Source organism: Vigna angularis, chromosome 1, assembly GCF_016808095.1.
Source record: "Vigna angularis cultivar LongXiaoDou No.4 chromosome 1, ASM1680809v1, whole genome shotgun sequence".
Lineage (NCBI taxonomy): Eukaryota > Viridiplantae > Streptophyta > Magnoliopsida > Fabales > Fabaceae > Vigna > Vigna angularis.
The window spans coordinates 27,119,442-27,141,057 of record NC_068970.1 but is presented as its reverse complement, the minus strand read 5'-3'; the positions used below and the strand labels follow the sequence as shown (position 1 = coordinate 27,141,057).

General features: G+C 34.3%; 2 protein-coding genes and 2 non-coding genes across 4 annotated transcripts; 2 read left to right on the top strand and 2 right to left on the bottom strand.

The window, feature by feature from the left end:
- Positions 1–293: 293 nt before the first annotated feature.
- On the bottom strand, positions 294–1,603 carry LOC128193303 (ervatamin-A-like). Its single transcript, XM_017556299.2, has 2 exons — positions 1,131–1,603; positions 294–1,032 (listed from the first exon to the last, which is right to left on the bottom strand). Exons 1-2 carry the CDS (start codon positions 1,561–1,563, stop codon positions 464–466), a joined length of 1,002 nt encoding a protein of 333 aa, XP_017411788.1. The 5' UTR covers positions 1,564–1,603; the 3' UTR covers positions 294–463.
- Positions 1,604–2,038: 435 nt separating this feature from the next.
- TRNAA-UGC (transfer RNA alanine (anticodon UGC)) lies at positions 2,039–2,111 on the bottom strand. The gene has a single exon. It is a non-coding gene; the product is annotated as a tRNA-Ala (tRNA).
- Positions 2,112–13,876: 11,765 nt separating this feature from the next.
- TRNAA-UGC (transfer RNA alanine (anticodon UGC)) lies at positions 13,877–13,949 on the top strand. The gene has a single exon. It is a non-coding gene; the product is annotated as a tRNA-Ala (tRNA).
- Positions 13,950–14,384: 435 nt separating this feature from the next.
- LOC108318683 (ervatamin-A) lies at positions 14,385–15,694 on the top strand. The gene is made up of 2 exons (XM_052868224.1): positions 14,385–14,857; positions 14,956–15,694. The coding sequence occupies exons 1-2, from the start codon at positions 14,425–14,427 to the stop codon at positions 15,522–15,524; spliced, it is 1,002 nt and encodes a 333-aa protein (XP_052724184.1). The 5' UTR covers positions 14,385–14,424; the 3' UTR covers positions 15,525–15,694.
- The last annotated feature ends 5,922 nt before the right edge of the window (positions 15,695–21,616 follow it).

Below are 21,616 nucleotides of genomic sequence, written 5' to 3'. Positions count from 1 at the left end.
GACTTATTGTCTTGCCTGAATATGTCTCGGTTCGGGAACCGCTACCTATGGATAAAAATAACCGTTGTTGTTTTCCCTTACTGCACTAGTGATAACAAAATTTTGTTAGTGTTTTTAAGTTGTATATTTGTGATCATTTTCATTAGATGAACCGTAGACGTCAACAATTAATGTGTTAGTAGTTTTTTCTTACTACAAAGGTCAGGAGTTAATTGTATTGTCAATAATTAATTCGTATGTCATGTTTTATTTTTAATTATTAGTTAGTAAGGCTGAAAGAAAGAGGAAAAGTCTAAATTGTAATGATATAATATTGCATTAATAATATAACAAAAGTGAATAAGAATGATTGACACAGACAGAGCTGTTGTCAAAACATAGAGCATGCTACATAATTGTAGCTTAATTAATTGAACGAGAAAAGGAAAGAGGTGCGTATAGACGTAATGAAAAATAAGCATACTTAGAGTAGGGGATAAGTGGCATGCATGTTGATGCCGCATAGACCTTCGGGGACGCCGGTGTTCCTCATAATCTTCATGTAACCCTCCTCTCCCCATCCTTCACCCCAAGAATTTCTTATCAACCAGTACTTGCCATTTGCATCCTCATCATACCCAATTGCAGTAACAGCATGGTTAAGTTGAGTTCCACACTCACCACCGAAAACTCCTCCCTTGTAAAACTGAAATGCTTGTCCACTAGCATCAAGGATTACAGAGACGGGTTGCCTGCTCACTGCCTGAAGAAGTTCCTCCTCCCTCTGCTGAGGCACCATTTGGAAACCTCCAATCCTGGCTGCAGGATTCACAGAATGGCAACTCCCAGTTGTTTCCTTGTAAGGGTATTCTGCATCAGTTCCAAGACCCATGCTTTTTATATACCCAAAGGCGTTTTCCAAGGATTCTCCGTGGCATCCGTGATAGCTGGCACAATCCACCAATTGTTGCTCAGACAACGAAATCAAGTTTCCAGTTTTTATTTGGGTAATCCCCTCAACTGTCGCCACAGCTGAAAATGCCCAGCAACTCCCTGCCAGCTCAAATCAAAGTCATCATCCAAAGGAATATATATATATATATATATTAATGCATGAAATAGGTAGTTAGGGTGGCAAAGCAACAACGTACCACATTGGCCTTGGTACTTAATTTTGTTAACGGCTCCTTTCTTTCTCCAATCCAAGCTTGACGTAACGACAGAGAGACTGCGGTTGATGCTGGAGGAAGGTGGTAGAGTGTGTGGGTTATAAAGAGCTCCTGTGTGAGACGCGAGGAATTCATCGTTAGTTAAATCAGCAAAAAGGTTTGTGCTTAAAGTGTAGCTCTTGTTTTCTTGGCTGTTGTGTTTGCGTATGAAGTCCAAGTTGTCCTTGAATATCTGTTGGCGTCTGTCCTTCTCTGCGCTATTAGCATAAACACGGCCATGCAGGACAGCCCAGTCTTCATGCAGTGCAGCAATGGAAGGTTCAGAGAGTGCCCGGGATGTAGCACGAGATGTGCATGTCCACAAATATATGAACAAGGTAACAACTACAGATTTTGTGTCTAGTGTTGATGCCATTGCAATCAGTCGGTTAGCTAGGAGTGAATGAATGTGTTTAAGTGATTGTGAATGGTTATATTTGTGAAGAAGTGTACAAGTATAAATAGAATACAAGTAGGCACGTCCCAGCGTGCCCGATGGGTTACAACTTGACAGATCATCTCCGGCAATCAAGCCACTTACGCACAGACCAAACCAAACAACATCATGACTTGTTGTGTTACCGTGTTGCTTCGTTTGCTGTGTCTGTCATATATCATATGCTTGTCTTCGACTCTTGTGGACAAATTTAAAACGCTAAGTCATTACAAAATCATTTGTTAGTTTTACGTTAATCTTCCTTTTTAAAATTCTTAAGAAAATCATTTACTTTTTCTATTTAACATTTTATGTTAAAACCCTGCTGTAAAGTGTAAAAACAAGTAAAATAAAATATCAAAACTATATATAGTGGCCAGATATAAGATACTTGTGATTTAATTCAAAAAAGAAATGGAGATGCAGGGGATCGAACCCTGTACCTCTCGCATGCAAAGCGAGCGCTCTACCATTTGAGCTACATCCCCCTTGTATAATACTCTATGACATCAATTAATACTTTATATTATTCATTATATACTTCCACTAGTTTAACAAACAAATTTTGTATTTATTTCTTATGAGTTATTTTATAATTCAATTATATTGGTTTTAACTAGTAAAACAACTTGTTTACTTATAATTTATAATTCTTTATAATTTTTTTTTAGAAAATTAAATTTGTAGATTTAAAAGTTTGTTTAAATTAATATATGATCTACTAAGAAAATATCTTTTATTTTTAAAATTACTTTTAAGTATGAATTTGAAATTATTTGAGAATTTTTATTTTTTATTCATTAGTAGAATGACAAAAAACAAATTACTGATTTTCATCAACAAATTCATTCATGAGACAATCATAATATTGTATTGAAAATGTATTTTCTTTGTCACTTTTTATCTCCTAATCCATTTAATATTTCATTTAGTGATACAAATTCGATATATTGATCCATTTTTTTGAGATGAATGTAACCAGTTTAGAGATAAATGAAGACCTTAGTACTGATGCAAATTAACTCTAGAATGGAGTGCAAACATATTACAATAAATACAAACAATGTAAGGACTAAGGAAGAGAAGAATCCACACAAGAATCTATATTGGTTCACCTTCACTTGAGGTTACTCGAGTCTCTTAAGCCATATGCTTAAGAAATACATTAATAAAAAAAAAAACCTTTGACAAGCATAAGTATCAACCACTCTTGGATACAAGAAGTATCAACCTTTCCAAGTATAACGAGTTTTTCTTCTCTAGGAACACAATGAAGATCATAATATTGGTACTGTTGAGACTTTGGTAAGTGTATCAAATCGTTCATGTAATAAACCGGTAAGACCGGATATCGTTTCCCAAGAGACTCGTGTCACCAAACATTCGTATAATTTCTAACTAACTTAGACAAAGAATGATTCCATAATTTGGGTTTTAGTGCAATTAAAGTAAATATAAGACAAGAATGGTAAAAATGAACTTTGGTAACTCAAACACTTAGGAATGGAAAGATTAGAGATGATATGGAATGGTATTGTTTGGAGTATGATTTCACCTACTTCACTCTTATGCATGGTAATTCACTTTCTCTTCATTAAAATGCAATTGTCAATCTACAAATTTACTCAAACACAATCCCTTGGTAGAGAGAGCCTAGACTTTTTTATTAGATTTAAATCCCTTGGAAAACCTAGCAATTGTTTTCGCATTGAGTTTTGAGATTAACAACAACCAAAGGTCCTAACTCTATTCCTAAATACAATTTCCTTTAGGTGTTTAATCCAGTTCCAGATTCACACAATATTTTCCAATATTAAGCAAACCTTAAAATCATGTCATGGTTGATTACATCATAACAAGCTTTAAGTAAAGGAAGTAAACACTAACCATCAATGAAAGATGCATATAATCATTCAAAACATTGTAGTTTACATAAGAGATTCGTGGTTACATCAATCCCCAACAATAAATGAAACTAGCTCTCCATGAATGGAGAGCTTAAGCTTATAACAATGGTGGAAATGGAAGAAGGGAGAAAACCCAAAGAAGAAGAAGGATTGTTCCCACAGCTCCTAGGTCGCCTTCAAGTGCTCCAACAGAGAGAAATCGGGTTCAGGTTCCCAAAGATCCAAATCCCTTCGCGTTTCAGCCCTACATAGACCAAATTTGCCACATCAACGTCACCACCGCTCAGTTGCACCCCAGCTACAAAATTCCAGTGGCAGAGCGTTCAGCTGCACCCCAACTGCAACCTAGTGGCAACATTCCAGAGAGTAAGCGCTTAGCTGCACGCCAGCTACACCCTAGCGGTAGATTCCAGAGAGCAAGCGCTCAGCTGCAGGCCAGCTGCACCCTAGCTACAACAAGCCGAGATGAATGAGGTTCAACTGCACCCCAGCTACAGGTGTCATGTTTAATGTTCTTCTTTTCACACTTCTTCTTGTTTCTATGGGTCTTTGATTCTTTGGATTGACACACAAGCTTCATGTGAATGATCTAAACATAGTAAAAAGTGAGGATTAGTAATAAAATTGAATCAATACAACTCAACATGTAACTACTTAGAAACACAATAAATTGAGGCATAAAGAAGGTAGAAAGCTAAGAAAGAGTTGATTTTGTTTACTTATTCATAATAGAAATATATGTAAAATTCAACATTATCAGGAACAAAGTGACTTTAGAAGGAGGAGTGAATAGATCTTGTAGACATTTAAAATTATTTTCTCATAGACTTATTACAAAAAATACAATTAATGTAAGGAGTAAAGAAGATAATATTGCACTTCACCTCTACTTGAGACTACGTCCAGTTTCTTAAGTCATCTTCTTAAGAAACTAACTAAGAAACACTCATACGCTATCATTAACATTATTCAGTTATCACTACTTAACCAAGACAACTTCAATATTTTCAAGTTAGTAGTTAACAAACTATATAGGTTAAGTTAATCCTGAGTTGTATCCCAACGATATAGAATTGATTTTCTGGATTTTTATGAAATTTTATACAAAAGGTTAGTAAACCACAATACAAATAATAAAAGATAAAAGTAAAGATCTAACCTATTAGAATTAATAAATAAGATTGATATGAAAAAAGTATAAATGTGAATTTGATAAGAATAAATGAAATAACAACTTAAGAAAAGACTTTAAAACAATTCTAGTAAAACATATTAATTCCATAACTTTTCCCATATATATTCATCATCAATTATCTACAGATTTTTTATTTCAAATTAATTATAGTAAATTCTTAATTAATTGGAGTTCTCACTATTAACCAAAGTATATTCTGTTAACTCCTAACTTTTCAATGTGATCGGTCCTTTTAAATTCCAAGTAACACACCCATCCATTTTCGGTTCAGTTCAAGGGAACATTCTTGTTCTATGATCCTAATTCCTTGGTGAATCCTCATATGACAACGTGATCGCCAAACTGAACTTAGTGATCTAACGAACTTGCAGACGAACTTTGCGATCCATGGAGATGGAAGAAGGATTGTCGTTTCCTTCTTTTTGTTCTTGGTCCCTGGCATTGATGGAAGTAGTCAGTCGGAAGGAGTAAGCAATAAAAATGTAGCATTAGAGAGAGAGAGAGAGAGAGAGAGAGAGAGAGAGAGAGAGAGAGAGAGAGAGAAAAGAGAATGACCTAGTTTGGGTTTGAAGGAAGGAGAGAGCGGAGAGGGGCAGAGGCAACCGGTGATGTAGAGGGTGCAGCGGAGAGAGCGAGGGAATAATATATCTGAGATGGGTTTTGTAAGAATAAGTGGAAGTGGAGGGATGGGCACACACTTTATTAAATTTCCCTAAATATTCTTCCCTTCCATGGCTCAACCACATCTCCTTATCATCAACACTACAACTGGTGTCCCGAGAAGACATCAGGGGATGGGATGGAAGCTACATTTATTCTAAATTTTCATTATAAATATTCCTACCACATAAATATATGCTTCTAATATTAAATATTCCTCCCACGAGTCATCGTCGTCTTCTTGGTGGTGTAGTTGTTGGCAATCAGAGAGAAGATAAAAGTGAAGGGGGTGTTAGGTGATTTAGGATTTTTAAAAATGTAAATAAAGTTAAATGATAAAAATTAAATTAACAGGATATTTTTGGAATAAAAAATATGGTGAAGACGTGTAGGGAGCACTTAGGGTGGTGGAGGGAGGAACTCTCCTAAACAAAATGCTCTATTTCAATAAGGGTGTTGCTCCCTCCACCACCACCCCTTCTCCCTCCATATCCCCAACCCTTTACAAAAAAAATTTAATTACAAAAGTAGTATTTTTTACTTTTAACCCTATTTATTTACTTTATTCTGAAACCCTAAATTCCTACCTATTTTTACTCACCCATCTTCATTGCACAGTCCCACCCCCCACTATCCAAAGTCTCACTTTCTCTCTTTCCACATTCCCACCCCTCCAACTCTCACCGGATCTGTTTCTTCTCATCTCCCAATTCTTACTTCTCTTCTCCATATCTGTTTGGTTCTTCTTCATATTCCTGTCTCCATATCCGTTTGGTTTCGTGGTGCGGTGGTGTGACTTTTCGTGGTGCGGCGAGACGGGGTGTTTGCAGTGGTCATTCGGCGGCGAAGATAATGAATATTTTATGACTAACAATAATGAATAATTTATGGCTAACATCTTAAAAAAATAATTTTATTGACATTGATAAAAAATTCTAAAAATGACATCAATGGAAACATATATCATTAATGTTGGTAAAAAAAATGATTGCAAAATAAATCTGGAAATTAACCACAATCGATTGTTAAGTTGAGAGAAATATTCATTATTGTTAGTAAAATATGTTAAAGTATTTGTATCTCAATTGCAAAATGATAACGAAATAAAAAAAAGAAAAATGTATACATGAATTAATTAAAAAAATTTTAAAACGATTATTAACATGAGAGAAATATTCATTATTGTTAGTAAAATATGTTAAAGTATTTGTATCTCAATTGCAAAACGATAATGAAATAAAAAAAATGAAAAATGTATACATGAATTAATTAAAAAAAATTTAAAAGTTCAAAATTCTTACTATTTAATTATAATTTAAAATTTTCTAAATTTAAATGATCAAATTCCTCTATTAAAGTTTTAAAATTTCAATATTTTAATTTTTTATTTAAATGATTATATAAAATGTTTCAACCTTTTTATAAAATTAACTATCCTCCAGAATATTTTTTCTGACACATTCCGACATATATTTCTTCCTCATGTATCAATATTTTTTTATGTGAGATTGCATAACTCTTCGTACGTTGGTGTGGGTAAAATAAACAATCAGAAAGTTCAAAAGATACAATAATGAAAAGAAGCATAAAAAACAGAGAGAGACAGAAGAAAATGAAACATAGAAACATGGGTCCACCATTAAAATGGTTGTGTTGTTTAGGTGGTGAGATCGAAGAGAGAAAGAAACAACGTAACTGTCAATAACAAATGCTTATTGGTTAAGCATAAACGAGACCATCACATTCATGTACAGGATTGAAGTGGGTAGAAGTTAAAAAATATTAATCCTAAAAATTAAATTGTACTGAAGGGTAAAACAGGAATAAGTAGGTGGAGGGAGGGATAAAACAGGAATGGGGAGGTGGAGGGAGCAACACCCTTTCAATAAAGGCTTCCGCCTAATGTAGATGGCCCAAAATAAAGTTTTTTCAAATCTGCACTGGCCTATTTCAATTCGGCCCAATTCAACACCAACCTTAATCTGTTTGACCAATTTTTTGGCCCCTTTGACTAGGGGTCTTCCTGGAAAAAGAAAGAAATAGGCAAGGATTAATCAAAAGGAAATACAAAAAAATCCTATAATAGCAAAACTCTAAAAAAATAGTTTTAAATTGACATTTAAAGAAAAGAGCAAAACACTATTTACTATTTATTATCTAAAAACACAAAAATTAACAATATTTATATAAAACTCTAAAATTAAAGCAAAAATTCTAAACTATCCTAATTCTACAAAATTACACTAGTATAAAAATAAGAATTTTAACTCGCCCATTTGACATCGATTTTGTCGCAACCGAAGCATAAAATGACGGGGTGACATTTTTGTAATTATCGCAAACGTATATGCCTCAGTTCAAAAAGAACCGATGCCTAAAGGGGTCTACGACCTCGAATGTTTAGAGAACCAAGGCATAAAATAACTGATTTTTTTTTTATAGAGTTTAGGCAGCGGTTCTTTATAGAACCGAGGAGGTAGAGACTTACTGCCTCGGTTAAAAAAAACCGAGGTAATAGCATGCGTTTATGTTTAAAATTTGCGAACATAGGCATTTTTGGACAAAAACCATCTTGTGCGCCGCTCTCTCTCGTCTTCGATTTCGTGACCACCATCTTTAACATTTCTTCTAATTTTTCTTTCATTTTTTGTCGATTAAGTGCTTAGAAATAATTTTATTTCAATTTGACCGATTGATTTTGTGCATAGGTGTTATTCGAATAAACGCTTTGGGATGTTCATTTCGTTTTGTTTCAACCTCAAACTCACCTTCAAGGTTAGATCCGTTTTAGGGTTTTCATGTTTTCGTTTGGTTGTTTGTTGGACAACGTTTTGTGTGCAGTGTTTTCTGGACGTTTCACTTTTTTGTTTCTCAATAAATAGAAAACAACATTTTCTAGACAGTGATTTGTGTGCAGATCTGTTTATATATGTGTTTGTTTTTGTGTTTTTGGATAGTGTTTTGCGTTTTGTGTGTAGTGTTTCTGGACAGTGTTTGTGTGCAGATCTGAAATGATTACAGAAACGATCATTTTTTAAAAAAAAAACACACTTTAGACAGCGGTTCTGGTAAAAATCGAGGCAAAAAATGGTCTATTGTCTCGGTTCTAGATCCAACAGAGACAATAGACCTAATTTTTTTTTTTGCTTGATAGCTTCAGGTTTTTTGAACTGAGGCAAAAAGTCTCAACTTTTTACCTCACATGAATATACCTCGGTTCTACAACTGCTGTCATAAAGCCAAAACAACTAAGGCAATATCCTTTCGTTACACTAGTGTTAGAAACTAAAAGATCTTAAAATAACTTCTTACCTAAGAAAAATAGGGAAAATTTGAGAGTTATCAAGGAGGCATAATTCAAAACATAGTAAATAGAATAAATTTAAAAATTATAACAAATAAATACATTCTCAACGAAATTCTATTATGCTTAATCGTGTATATTCTTGTACTTCCTAACTAAGTAAAATGTTTATTAATCAAAGTACATTCTTAATTAATTATTGTTAAAGTTTTTACTACTAATCAAAGTACATTCTCAATTGGTAACAAATAGTCATTTAATCACATGAAAATTTGTAACTTTAATCAATATATATTCTCAATTAAAATTAAACAATTAGACTCATATAATCAACATGCATATAGATCAAAACACCTTGTTGATTATCTATGATGTAAAAATCATTACTTTTTATGGGATTTAGAGATAAAAGACATAAATATATGAAAACCCAAAACAATAATCAAAAGAACGAAAACATTATTTTAATCTAACCTTAGAATCCATAATAAAATTATAATGGAACCAACTCTAGAAGCTTAGTCCTCCATAGATGGATGAAAGACATAATGAATGAAAGAAAAAGTAAGAAAGGTGGAAAGAAGGTGAGGGATGTGGTGGATGACAATTGCACAAAAATTAATTGTTAATGCTTTCTTTTCTGCTTCTAGTAGGTCTTTTTATATAAAACTTGATTGAGCTGACAACGAATTTTCGAAGGTATCCTTGAGTGAGATCTCTATATATTGGATTGAGACTCTCATTCTAAAATAACGAAAAACGTAAATTTTTAAAAGCTTATCTGTTTTGTTGTGTGTTGTGATAAGTGTGTTCTAGGGTTTGTGTAACCCTTGTGTTGTGGCTTTGAGAACTTGAGTGCTATTGTTGTTGATGAGTTAAAGTCTGTCATCCTTTGTGAAGATTCAAAGGAGGTGCTCATCCTTCGTGAAACATTCAGAAGAGGTGTTCATCCCTTATGGATTTCAAGGGAAGTGAGTTTCATCTCTTGGGATAAAAGGAGAAGTGTTCTAACCTTAAACTTGTTTATTTTCTTTATGATTGTAACAGTTTGTTGGTTTGTGGTAGTGGATCATTAACTCTCATTTGAGATTAACAATTGGACCTAGGATCTTTGTAATCTGAACTAGTATAAAAGCACCTGTGCAATTTTCTCTCTCCCTTATTCTCTTATTTGTTTTAATTTATCGTTAAGGAATTTAAATTAAAAGAGAAAATATTTAAAGGCACGATTTGCGATTAGAAACCAATTCACCCTCCTCTTGGTTTGTTGTTCACGCTAATCATTTTGCTGCATCCTTTGACAATACTTAGTTAGTAATTAAAAGAATATACTTTGGTTAATAGTGAGAACGCCAATTAATTAAGAATTTACTATAATTAATTTGAAATAAAAAATCTATAGATAATTGATGATGAATATATTTGGGAAAAGTTATGGAATTAATATGTTTTACTAGAATTGTTTTAAAGTCTTTTCTTAAGTTGTTATTTCATTTATTCTTATCAAATTCACATTTATACTTTTTTCATATCAATCTTATTTATTAATTCTAATAGGTTAGATCTTTACTTTTAAAAATATCCTGTTAATTTAATTTTTATCATTTAACTTTATTTACATTTTTAAAAATCCTAAATCACCTAACACCCCCTTCACTTTTATCTTCTCTCTGATTGCCAACAACTACACCACCAAGAAGACGACGATGACTCGTGGGAGGAATATTTAATATTAGAAGCATATATTTATGTGGTAGGAATATTTATAATGAAAATTTAGAATAAATGTAGCTTCCATCCCATCCCCTGATGTCTTCTCGGGACACCAGTTGTAGTGTTGATGATAAGGAGATGTGGTTGAGCCATGGAAGGGAAGAATATTTAGGGAAATTTAATAAAGTGTGTGCCCATCCCTCCACTTCCACTTATTCTTACAAAACCCATCTCAGATAAATTCTTCCCTCGCTCTCTCCGCTGCACCCTCTACATCACCGGTTGCCTCTGCCCCTCTCCGCTCTCTCCTTCCTTCAAACCCAAACTAGGTCATTCTCTTTTTTCTCTCTCTCTCTCTCTCTCTCTCTCTAATGCTACATTTTTATTGCTTACTCCTTTCGACTGACTACTTCCATCAATGCCAGGGACCAAGAACAAAAAGAAGGAAACGACAATCCTTCTTCCATCTCCATGGATCGCAAAGTTCGTCTGCAAGTTCGTTAGATCACTAAGTTCAATTTGGCGATCACGTTGTCATATGAGGATTCACCAAGGAATTAGGATCATAGAACAAGAATGTTCCCTTGAACTGAACCGAAAATGGATGGGTGTGTTACTTGGAATTTAAAAGGACCGATCACATTGAAAAGTTAGGAGTTAACAGAATATACTTTGGTTAATAGTGAGAACTCCAATTAATTAAGAATTTACTATAATTAATTTGAAATAAAAAATCTGTAGATAATTGATGATGAATATATATGGGAAAAGTTATGGAATTAATATGTTTTACTAGAATTGTTTTAAAGTCTTTTCTTAAGTTGTTATTTCATTTATTCTTATCAAATTCACATTTATACTTTTTTCATATCAATCTTATTTATTAATTCTAATAGGTTAGATCTTTACTTTTATCTTTTATTATTTGTATTGTGGTTTACTAACCTTTTGTATAAAATTTCATAAAAATCCAGAAAATCAATTCTATATCGTTGGGATACAACTCAGGATTAACTTAACCTATATAGTTTGTTAACTACTAACTTGAAAATATTGAAGTTGTCTTGGTTAAGTAGTGATAACTGAATAATGTTAATGATAGCGTATGAGTGTTTCTTAGTTATTTTCTTAAGAAGATGACTTAAGAAACTGGACGTAGTCTCAAGTAGAGGTGAAGTGCAATATTATCTTCTTTACTCCTTACATTAATTGTATTTTTTGTAATAAGTCTATGAGAAAATAATTTTAAATGTCTACAAGATCTATTCACTCCTCCTTCTAAAGTCACTTTGTTCCTGATAATGTTGAATTTTACATATATTTCTATTATGAATAAGTAAACAAAATCAACTCTTTCTTAGCTTTCTACCTTCTTTATGCCTCAATTTATTGTGTTTCTAAGTAGTTACATGTTGAGTTGTATTGATTCAATTTTATTACTAATCCTCACTTTTTACTATGTTTAGATCATTCACATGAAGCTTGTGTGTCAATCCAAAGAATCAAAGACCCATAGAAACAAGAAGAAGTGTGAAAAGAAGAACATTAAACATGACACCTGTAGCTGGGGTGCAGTTGAACCTCATTCATCTCGGCTTGTTGTAGCTAGGGTGCAGCTGGCCTGCAGCTGAGCGCTTGCTCTCTGGAATCTACCGCTAGGGTGTAGCTGGCGTGCAGCTAAGCGCTTAGTCTCTGGAATGTTGCCACTAGGTTGCAGTTGGGGTGCAGCTGAACGCTCTGCCACTGGAATTTTGTAGCTGGGGTGCAACTGAGCGGTGGTGACGTTGATGTGGCAAATTTGGTCTATGTAGGGCTGAAACGCGAAGGGATTTGGATCTTTGGGAACCTGAACCCGATTTCTCTCTGTTGGAGCACTTGAAGGCGACCTAGGAGCTGTGGGAACAATCCTTCTTCTTCTTTGGGTTTTCTCCCTTCTTCCATTTCCACCATTGTTATAAGCTTAAGCTCTCCATTCATGGAGAGCTAGTTTCATTTATTGTTGGGGATTGATGTAACCACGAATCTCTTATGTAAACTACAATGTTTTGAATGATTATATGCATCTTTCATTGATGGTTAGTGTTTACTTCCTTTACTTAAAGCTTGTTATGATGTAATCAACCATGACATGATTTTAAGGTTTGCTTAATATTGGAAAATATTGTGTGAATCTGGAACTGGATTAAACACCTAAAGGAAATTGTATTTAGGAATAGAGTTAGGACCTTTGGTTGTTGTTAATCTCAAAACTCAATGCGAAAACAATTGCTAGGTTTTCCAAGGGATTTAAATCTAATAAGAAAGTCTAGGCTCTCTCTACCAAGGGATTGTGTTTGAGTAAATTTGTAGATTGACAATTGCATTTTAATGAAGAGAAAGTGAATTACCATGCATAAGAGTGAAGTAGGTGAAATCATACTCCAAACAATACCATTCCATATCATCTCTAATCTTTCCATTCCTAAGTGTTTGAGTTACCAAAGTTCATTTTTATCATTCTTGTCTTATATTTACTTTAATTGCACTAAAACCCAAATTATGGAATCATTCTTTGTCTAAGTTAGTTAGAAATTATACGAATGTTTGGTGACACGAGTCTCTTGGGAAACGATATCCGGTCTTACCGGTTTATTACATGAACGATTTGATACACTTACCAAAGTCTCAACAGTACCAATATTATGATCTTCATTGTGTTCCTAGAGAAGAAAAACTCGTTATACTTGGAAAGGTTGATACTTCTTGTATCCAAGAGTGGTTGATACTTATGCTTGTCAAAGGTTTTTTTTTTTATTAATGTATTTCTTAAGCATATGGCTTAAGAGACTCGAGTAACCTCAAGTGAAGGTGAACCAATATAGATTCTTGTGTGGATTCTTCTCTTCCTTAGTCCTTACATTGTTTGTATTTATTGTAATATGTTTGCACTCCATTCTAGAGTTAATTTGCATCAGTACTAAGGTCTTCATTTATCTCTAAACTGGTTACATTCATCTCAAAAAAATGGATCAATATATCGAATTTGTATCACTAAATGAAATATTAAATGGATTAGGAGATAAAAAGTGACAAAGAAAATACATTTTCAATACAATATTATGATTGTCTCATGAATGAATTTGTTGATGAAAATCAGTAATTTGTTTTTTGTCATTCTACTAATGAATAAAAAATAAAAATTCTCAAATAATTTCAAATTCATACTTAAAAGTAATTTTAAAAATAAAAGATATTTTCTTAGTAGATCATATATTAATTTAAACAAACTTTTAAATCTACAAATTTAATTTTCTAAAAAAAAATTATAAAGAATTATAAATTATAAGTAAACAAGTTGTTTTACTAGTTAAAACCAATATAATTGAATTATAAAATAACTCATAAGAAATAAATACAAAATTTGTTTGTTAAACTAGTGGAAGTATATAATGAATAATATAAAGTATTAATTGATGTCATAGAGTATTATACAAGGGGGATGTAGCTCAAATGGTAGAGCGCTCGCTTTGCATGCGAGAGGTACAGGGTTCGATCCCCTGCATCTCCATTTCTTTTTTGAATTAAATCACAAGTATCTTATATCTGGCCACTATATATAGTTTTGATATTTTATTTTACTTGTTTTTACACTTTACAGCAGGGTTTTAACATAAAATGTTAAATAGAAAAAGTAAATGATTTTCTTAAGAATTTTAAAAAGGAAGATTAACGTAAAACTAACAAATGATTTTGTAATGACTTAGCGTTTTAAATTTGTCCACAAGAGTCGAAGACAAGCATATGATATATGACAGACACAGCAAACGAAGCAACACGGTAACACAACAAGTCATGATGTTGTTTGGTTTGGTCTGTGCGTAAGTGGCTTGATTGCCGGAGATGATCTGTCAAGTTGTAACCCATCGGGCACGCTGGGACGTGCCTACTTGTATTCTATTTATACTTGTACACTTCTTCACAAATATAACCATTCACAATCACTTAAACACATTCATTCACTCCTAGCTAACCGACTGATTGCAATGGCATCAACACTAGACACAAAATCTGTAGTTGTTACCTTGTTCATATATTTGTGGACATGCACATCTCGTGCTACATCCCGGGCACTCTCTGAACCTTCCATTGCTGCACTGCATGAAGACTGGGCTGTCCTGCATGGCCGTGTTTATGCTAATAGCGCAGAGAAGGACAGACGCCAACAGATATTCAAGGACAACTTGGACTTCATACGCAAACACAACAGCCAAGAAAACAAGAGCTACACTTTAAGCACAAACCTTTTTGCTGATTTAACTAACGATGAATTCCTCGCGTCTCACACAGGAGCTCTTTATAACCCACACACTCTACCACCTTCCTCCAGCATCAACCGCAGTCTCTCTGTCGTTACGTCAAGCTTGGATTGGAGAAAGAAAGGAGCCGTTAACAAAATTAAGTACCAAGGCCAATGTGGTACGTTGTTGCTTTGCCACCCTAACTACCTATTTCATGCATTAATATATATATATATATATATTCCTTTGGATGATGACTTTGATTTGAGCTGGCAGGGAGTTGCTGGGCATTTTCAGCTGTGGCGACAGTTGAGGGGATTACCCAAATAAAAACTGGAAACTTGATTTCGTTGTCTGAGCAACAATTGGTGGATTGTGCCAGCTATCACGGATGCCACGGAGAATCCTTGGAAAACGCCTTTGGGTATATAAAAAGCATGGGTCTTGGAACTGATGCAGAATACCCTTACAAGGAAACAACTGGGAGTTGCCATTCTGTGAATCCTGCAGCCAGGATTGGAGGTTTCCAAATGGTGCCTCAGCAGAGGGAGGAGGAACTTCTTCAGGCAGTGAGCAGGCAACCCGTCTCTGTAATCCTTGATGCTAGTGGACAAGCATTTCAGTTTTACAAGGGAGGAGTTTTCGGTGGTGAGTGTGGAACTCAACTTAACCATGCTGTTACTGCAATTGGGTATGATGAGGATGCAAATGGCAAGTACTGGTTGATAAGAAATTCTTGGGGTGAAGGATGGGGAGAGGAGGGTTACATGAAGATTATGAGGAACACCGGCGTCCCCGAAGGTCTATGCGGCATCAACATGCATGCCACTTATCCCCTACTCTAAGTATGCTTATTTTTCATTACGTCTATACGCACCTCTTTCCTTTTCTCGTTCAATTAATTAAGCTACAATTATGTAGCATGCTCTATGTTTTGACAACAGCTCTGTCTGTGTCAATCATTCTTATTCACTTTTGTTATATTATTAATGCAATATTATATCATTACAATTTAGACTTTTCCTCTTTCTTTCAGCCTTACTAACTAATAATTAAAAATAAAACATGACATACGAATTAATTATTGACAATACAATTAACTCCTGACCTTTGTAGTAAGAAAAAACTACTAACACATTAATTGTTGACGTCTACGGTTCATCTAATGAAAATGATCACAAATATACAACTTAAAAACACTAACAAAATTTTGTTATCACTAGTGCAGTAAGGGAAAACAACAACGGTTATTTTTATCCATAGGTAGCGGTTCCCGAACCGAGACATATTCAGGCAAGACAATAAGTCTACTACTTTTTGCCCCGGGTGTGAACCGATGCATAAAAGGGTGAGATACTGCCTCAGTTCTTCCTTAACCGAAGCAGTAGATGTTTTGATTTTTTTTTTATTTTTTTTTCATAGGACATACTGCCTCGGTTCCTTCTGAACCGAGGCATAAAGTCCCCTTCTATTGTCTCGGTCGTAACCCTAACCGAGACAGTAGAGTGCATTTTTGTTTTTTTTTTTCATTCCGCCAACCTTTCTGCATCGGGTGTAACCTTAACTGAGGCCATAGGGGGCTATTCTACCTCGGTTATGACCTTAACCAAGGCATATTCGCCATGTCATATCCATGTTGTATAACTTCGTACGAAACCATCACAGATACAATGTTCCCTGATATCAGTTGCGTTCAACTTCCTCCCATTCAAACAGTTCACATAGGGACATCTGAACTTGACTTCATCATCACCACTTGTACTCGCATTATGTTGTGCAAACTCTATAAATTCTTCTACCCCTCTCTCGTACTCAGTGTTGATGCGTGGTAAATTAATCCACCCTCGATCCGTACGCATGTTTACTGAAATTGTTTACAAAATTTCAATAATCTTTAATGATCACTTTGTTCGTGTTTGTATTCAAGGTGTGACCCTTCCCATTCAAGAAGATTCACTTTTTTTAGTTTATTAAACATATAAATTTTAAACAACATATCTAAAATTTCACGAAATTTTGCCAGCATTTCGCATTGGTCTTTAGGTTACACGAAATGAAAGTGATTATAAATCACAATCAAATATGCACCCAAAGATCAATACAAAACACAACTGCAAAATTTCATAAAATTTAAGACATGTATATTAAAATTGATATGTATTAATAAATTATGAAAAAAGTTATTACTCTTTTTAAACTGTCCAACCGGACAATTCAAGATTCAATGCTTATAAATTATTATGACCATCTCCTTTCTATTCATTTTTAAAATGTACATTTGTTCGAAAAAATCTGAAGATAGTAAATAATTTTTGTATTGAATCTCAAACGGGAATCTAAGGCTAATTCAAAACAAAAATATATCCAAACAAACAAATAATTACATATACAACATACATCAAATAAAAGGAAGCAAAGGGCTATTAAAATCACCACAGTCAATTATCAATCAAATACTATTAAAAGCAATTATGGAATGTTTTTTCATAAGTATTAAAATTTTAAATTTATTCACGAGTTAATTTTAGTAATGCAACAAACTAAATCTTATAATAAAAACAATAAGTTCTATGTGATGCTTTTAAAATAGGATCCTGATAAAATTTAAAGTTTAATTTAAAAATTAAGGGTTAAATATGTTTTTCGTCCCTTAAGTATCACACGATTTTGGGTTTAGTCCCTACTCGAAACTTTGATGGCTTTTAGTTCTCATAGTTTTGAAACTCTTACTATTAGTCCTTAAAAATGAACGCCGTTAACTTTCGTGTGATGTGGCAAACGGCGAGGACACTCTTATGCCAGCTTCCATCTTCACTCTCTGCCACGTTGGTTGTTTAATTTTTGAAATGAGATTAAGTATGTTTAATTTGGAGGGATCGAGCTCTGGATCAACCAAAGGGGAGAGAAAACCAATCAAGAGATTGAGGAGGTAGATTCTGAGGCCGTAAGAGACAACGTAAAACCCCTGCACGTAAATAATACACAAGACGTAGATGAATGCCATGACCAATGTCCCAATCCATCTGTAGGCGGAATGGGGGGTAGAGTTGTCGAGATAGTACTAAAACATCTTAGAGAACTCCGACAAATATTGCTTCACCGGCGCAGACGACGGAGCAGCGCCACCGCCACTGCCACTTCCCTACATTCCAACGGAATCTGACGCTTCAAATTTAGAATCCCAACAAACGAAAGCAATCGTTCACTGTTAATGTTATTTATCAAGGTTTAGGAAATAAGGGGAAAGGAGATCTGGGAGGGTGGTGAGGTTCACGTTTCTATAATTGTTTCCAAAATGAAATAATAAAAAAATAAGGGTTTTCTGATGTTGAGATTATGAGTATTGCCTCTCCCTTGACCGAGAATTCATGGATGGAATTTTCCGAGACCTATCAACTTACCTCCTTAAGAAGACGACCTTCAGATGTACCTCCTCAACTTTCTTTGCCCCCAACTGCAATGATGAAGAAGAACCCAACTTCTTAAAATTTCATTTATAAGAGATGACAAAGTAAGGTTCCTCCAAATTAAACATACTTAATCTCATTTCAAAAATTAAACAACCAACGTGTTAGAGAGTGAAGATGGAAGCTGGCATAAGAGTGTCCTCGCCGTTTTCCACATCACATAAAAGTTAACGTCGTTCATTTTTAAGGGCTAATAGTAAGAGTTTCAAAACTATGAGGACTAAAAGCCATCAAAGTTTCGAGTAGGGACTAAACCTAAAATCGTGTGATACTTAAGGGACGAAAAACATATTTAACCCAAAAATTAATTATAATTTTTTATTTTTGATAAAAATTATTTTACATGTTAATAATTTTTAGTTACAAATTGATATATATAAATTAGTTAATATAATGATAGTTATTTTTCGTGTTTAAAATTAATTTATACTTTTTATAATGATATGTGTCAAACATCTCAGTTGAATAATTGAGCTTGTGCTTTTGTTTTTATTATTTTTAATTTTGTTTTCTTTTGGAACCATAGAATAAGTAAACCACTTATCATACTTTTAGAAAGTAAAAAGTTTAACATCTGGTCGGATAAAAAGTGAAAGGAAAGTTGTATTGAGTGTTAGCTTTTGAGGTCTTTTTCCACCATTGGAAGGGAACATAGTGACCTACACATTCTGCATTTCCTTTGCATTGCATATCAAAATTCAACTCTCTGTCTCTGAAACCAAACCTAACTAAGTCTTCGCATGATAACTCACAACTCGGTCTGAATGGGAAGCAAAATCTAAGCTACCAAAATCATGATTTTCTTGCAATTGACTCGTGCATAATTGGGACCTTTTCTTGTTCGTCTGGGACATGTTAATTCGTTTCCTGTTCCTTGACTGTGATTACACGCGCATACAGACACACTGTTAGAACATACGTGCACTAATTTGTTTCCTATTCGTTCCAACCTCTTAAATTAACCTCTTACTTCTTTACCTAATAGAGCAAATAACAACAGAGAGCAACAGTTTCAAAGTGGGAAGCTTATAAGGAATCAAAGCAAAAAGCACCACGCAGACATTCCTTTCTTCGTTTAAACCAATATCAATCACTACAGATAAATGAAAATCTAAAGTGTTTTAAAAACTTACCGTGGCAGCAAAGGACAACAGCAAAGGCAGCGAAGCGGCGGGAACGATGGCGAAAGCAGCGCTTGGAGAGAATACTTTTGCAGTTCACGCAAGAAATAGAGCTACCCAACTTGGACAACGCTTCGCCGGAGACAATGGAGGCACGACGGTGGACGCACGGGGAAGACAACAATGGACAACCCGCGAGAGAAATCAAAACGGCGACCGTGTTGCGCGACAGAAACTGAGAACGCCTCAAGAGCACTTCACGTTTGCTCGCCCAGTTGCAGCAGTTCGCCTTAGGAGCAGAAATGGTGGTCGCTCTGGTCGAAGAGAAAGAATGGGGAGGTCGCCTAAGGAGTAGAAACTGTAAACCCTTCTTTTTTACGATTCAGTAAAATAACGCAAAGAGATACTACCTCGGTTTCAAGAATAACCGAGGCAGTATGCAACCTACTAAAGCGGTTCAACAGAAACCCGATGCCTAAACAGCTTAAAAAAAATTCAAAATAAAGCTATATGCTTCGGTTGGCTTCCAACCCGAGGTAGTAAAGAGAGTTTCGACACCGATTCTGGAAAAACCGAAGCAGTCTAGGTGGACAGAATGCATTGACACAGACATGTGTCAGATAAAAAGCCTGAACAGACAGACGTTTATGCCTAAGTTGGCTGAAATAACCGAGGTCGTAGTCTTTTTAGGCACCGGTTCTGTGACGAGCCGAGGCGGTATCCCCTTCGTGAAAAAGTAGCCAGTCTGACTTGTAGATGGGAGTTGAGTTGCAGAGAGTTTTATGCCTCGGTTAGTTGAGATAACCGAGGTAGTAGCACGTTTAGGCACTAGTTCCCTAGTAACCGAAGCATATAAGTTCTCGTTTATTACAAAAACGCCATTGCGTTTTAATAGCGTATTGGGCGCGTTAAAAAGTTATTTTTTTACTAGTGGTTCTTACATGACCCAATGTACTCTGTAATTCACAACTTTTTACTAAAACATTAATTGTTGACGTACGGTTGATCTAATGAAAATGATCACAAATAAATATTTTCTAAGGCTTTTTATAAGAATATAGCTAACCCTCTTTTTTAAGTTCAACTTTTCAATGTTTCCTTTCAAATATTTTAATTCATCCATTTTTATTTCGTTTAGCAAAAATAGAATACTAATAATTTTTTGTAATTGCTTTCAAATTTACATTTATAATGCTTTAAAATTGGTGAAGTATAGAAGAAATTTATTTAAATTTTAATTTAATTTCTATGATTAAGACATTTCCCATAATTAAGAAGATATTAATAAATTTTAAAGATAAGTGGTATTTTCATGGTGGATTGTCTATTAATTTGAAAAAACTATTAAATCTTTTGAATTTAATTATACATATGGTATAAACAAAAGTAATTCATATACAAATACTATTTGCAATACACACAAAACTCATAAAACATTATAAAGGTACTGAATGATTCTCTCAAAAGAGGGAGATGTTCGTCAAATAATGGTTGAGCTTCGAATCACCACAAAAAGGATAAAGTATACATGCAAAGGAAATTTACAAAGTTTCCCCAAAGTTTCTTCAAGATTAGTGAGTCGTATATGGTCACTGACAGGTTTCATAGAGTAGGCAAAATACTAGTTTCCGAGTACCATAAAGAGCACTCCCAGGACTTGATAATCTAAACTTGTAGATTTTGAGGAAGATTTGATACAAGAGAGGAGGAATTTGTGAAATCACACTTCAAAACATTGTTATTTAAATATAATTCAGTTGTGGATGATGTAAGTTTATGATAACTTTTTTTATATAATTCTTTTTTATCAAGTTACTTATATCAAATTATTTCTTCATTTTAGGTATATGTTTGATGTTAGTAACAAGAAGGGGTTCAACGATGTATATGGGTTCACTGACCCCTCTATGACTCATGAAAGAAATAAATTTGATGATATCCAAACATACATTACCACCTGCTTTGGAATGGGGAAGGAGATATATTTTCTCCCTTATATACTTGGGTAAGTGAAGTTTGTTAACTTTAAAGTTTCATTGATTAATTTTGGTATATGACAATTAAGTTATGACCAATTTCAGGTGTCAATGGCAGCTACTTGTGATCTCCATACCGGAGAACACTGCTGTTTGGTTTTGTTCATTGCACAAGTCTCCTCCCAGCCCTCTTAGACATGTAGTAGATTGGTAAGAACCTCAATATTTCAGCTTTCTTTATTTTATATTTTATGCTAAAGCAATTTTTTTTAATAGTTCCCTTGCAACACATATGATGTTATCTGGGAGATCTATTGCTATAGCTAAAAAGCTTGCATGGGTTGCCCTTAAGGTTTGGTATTTTAGTTCATAC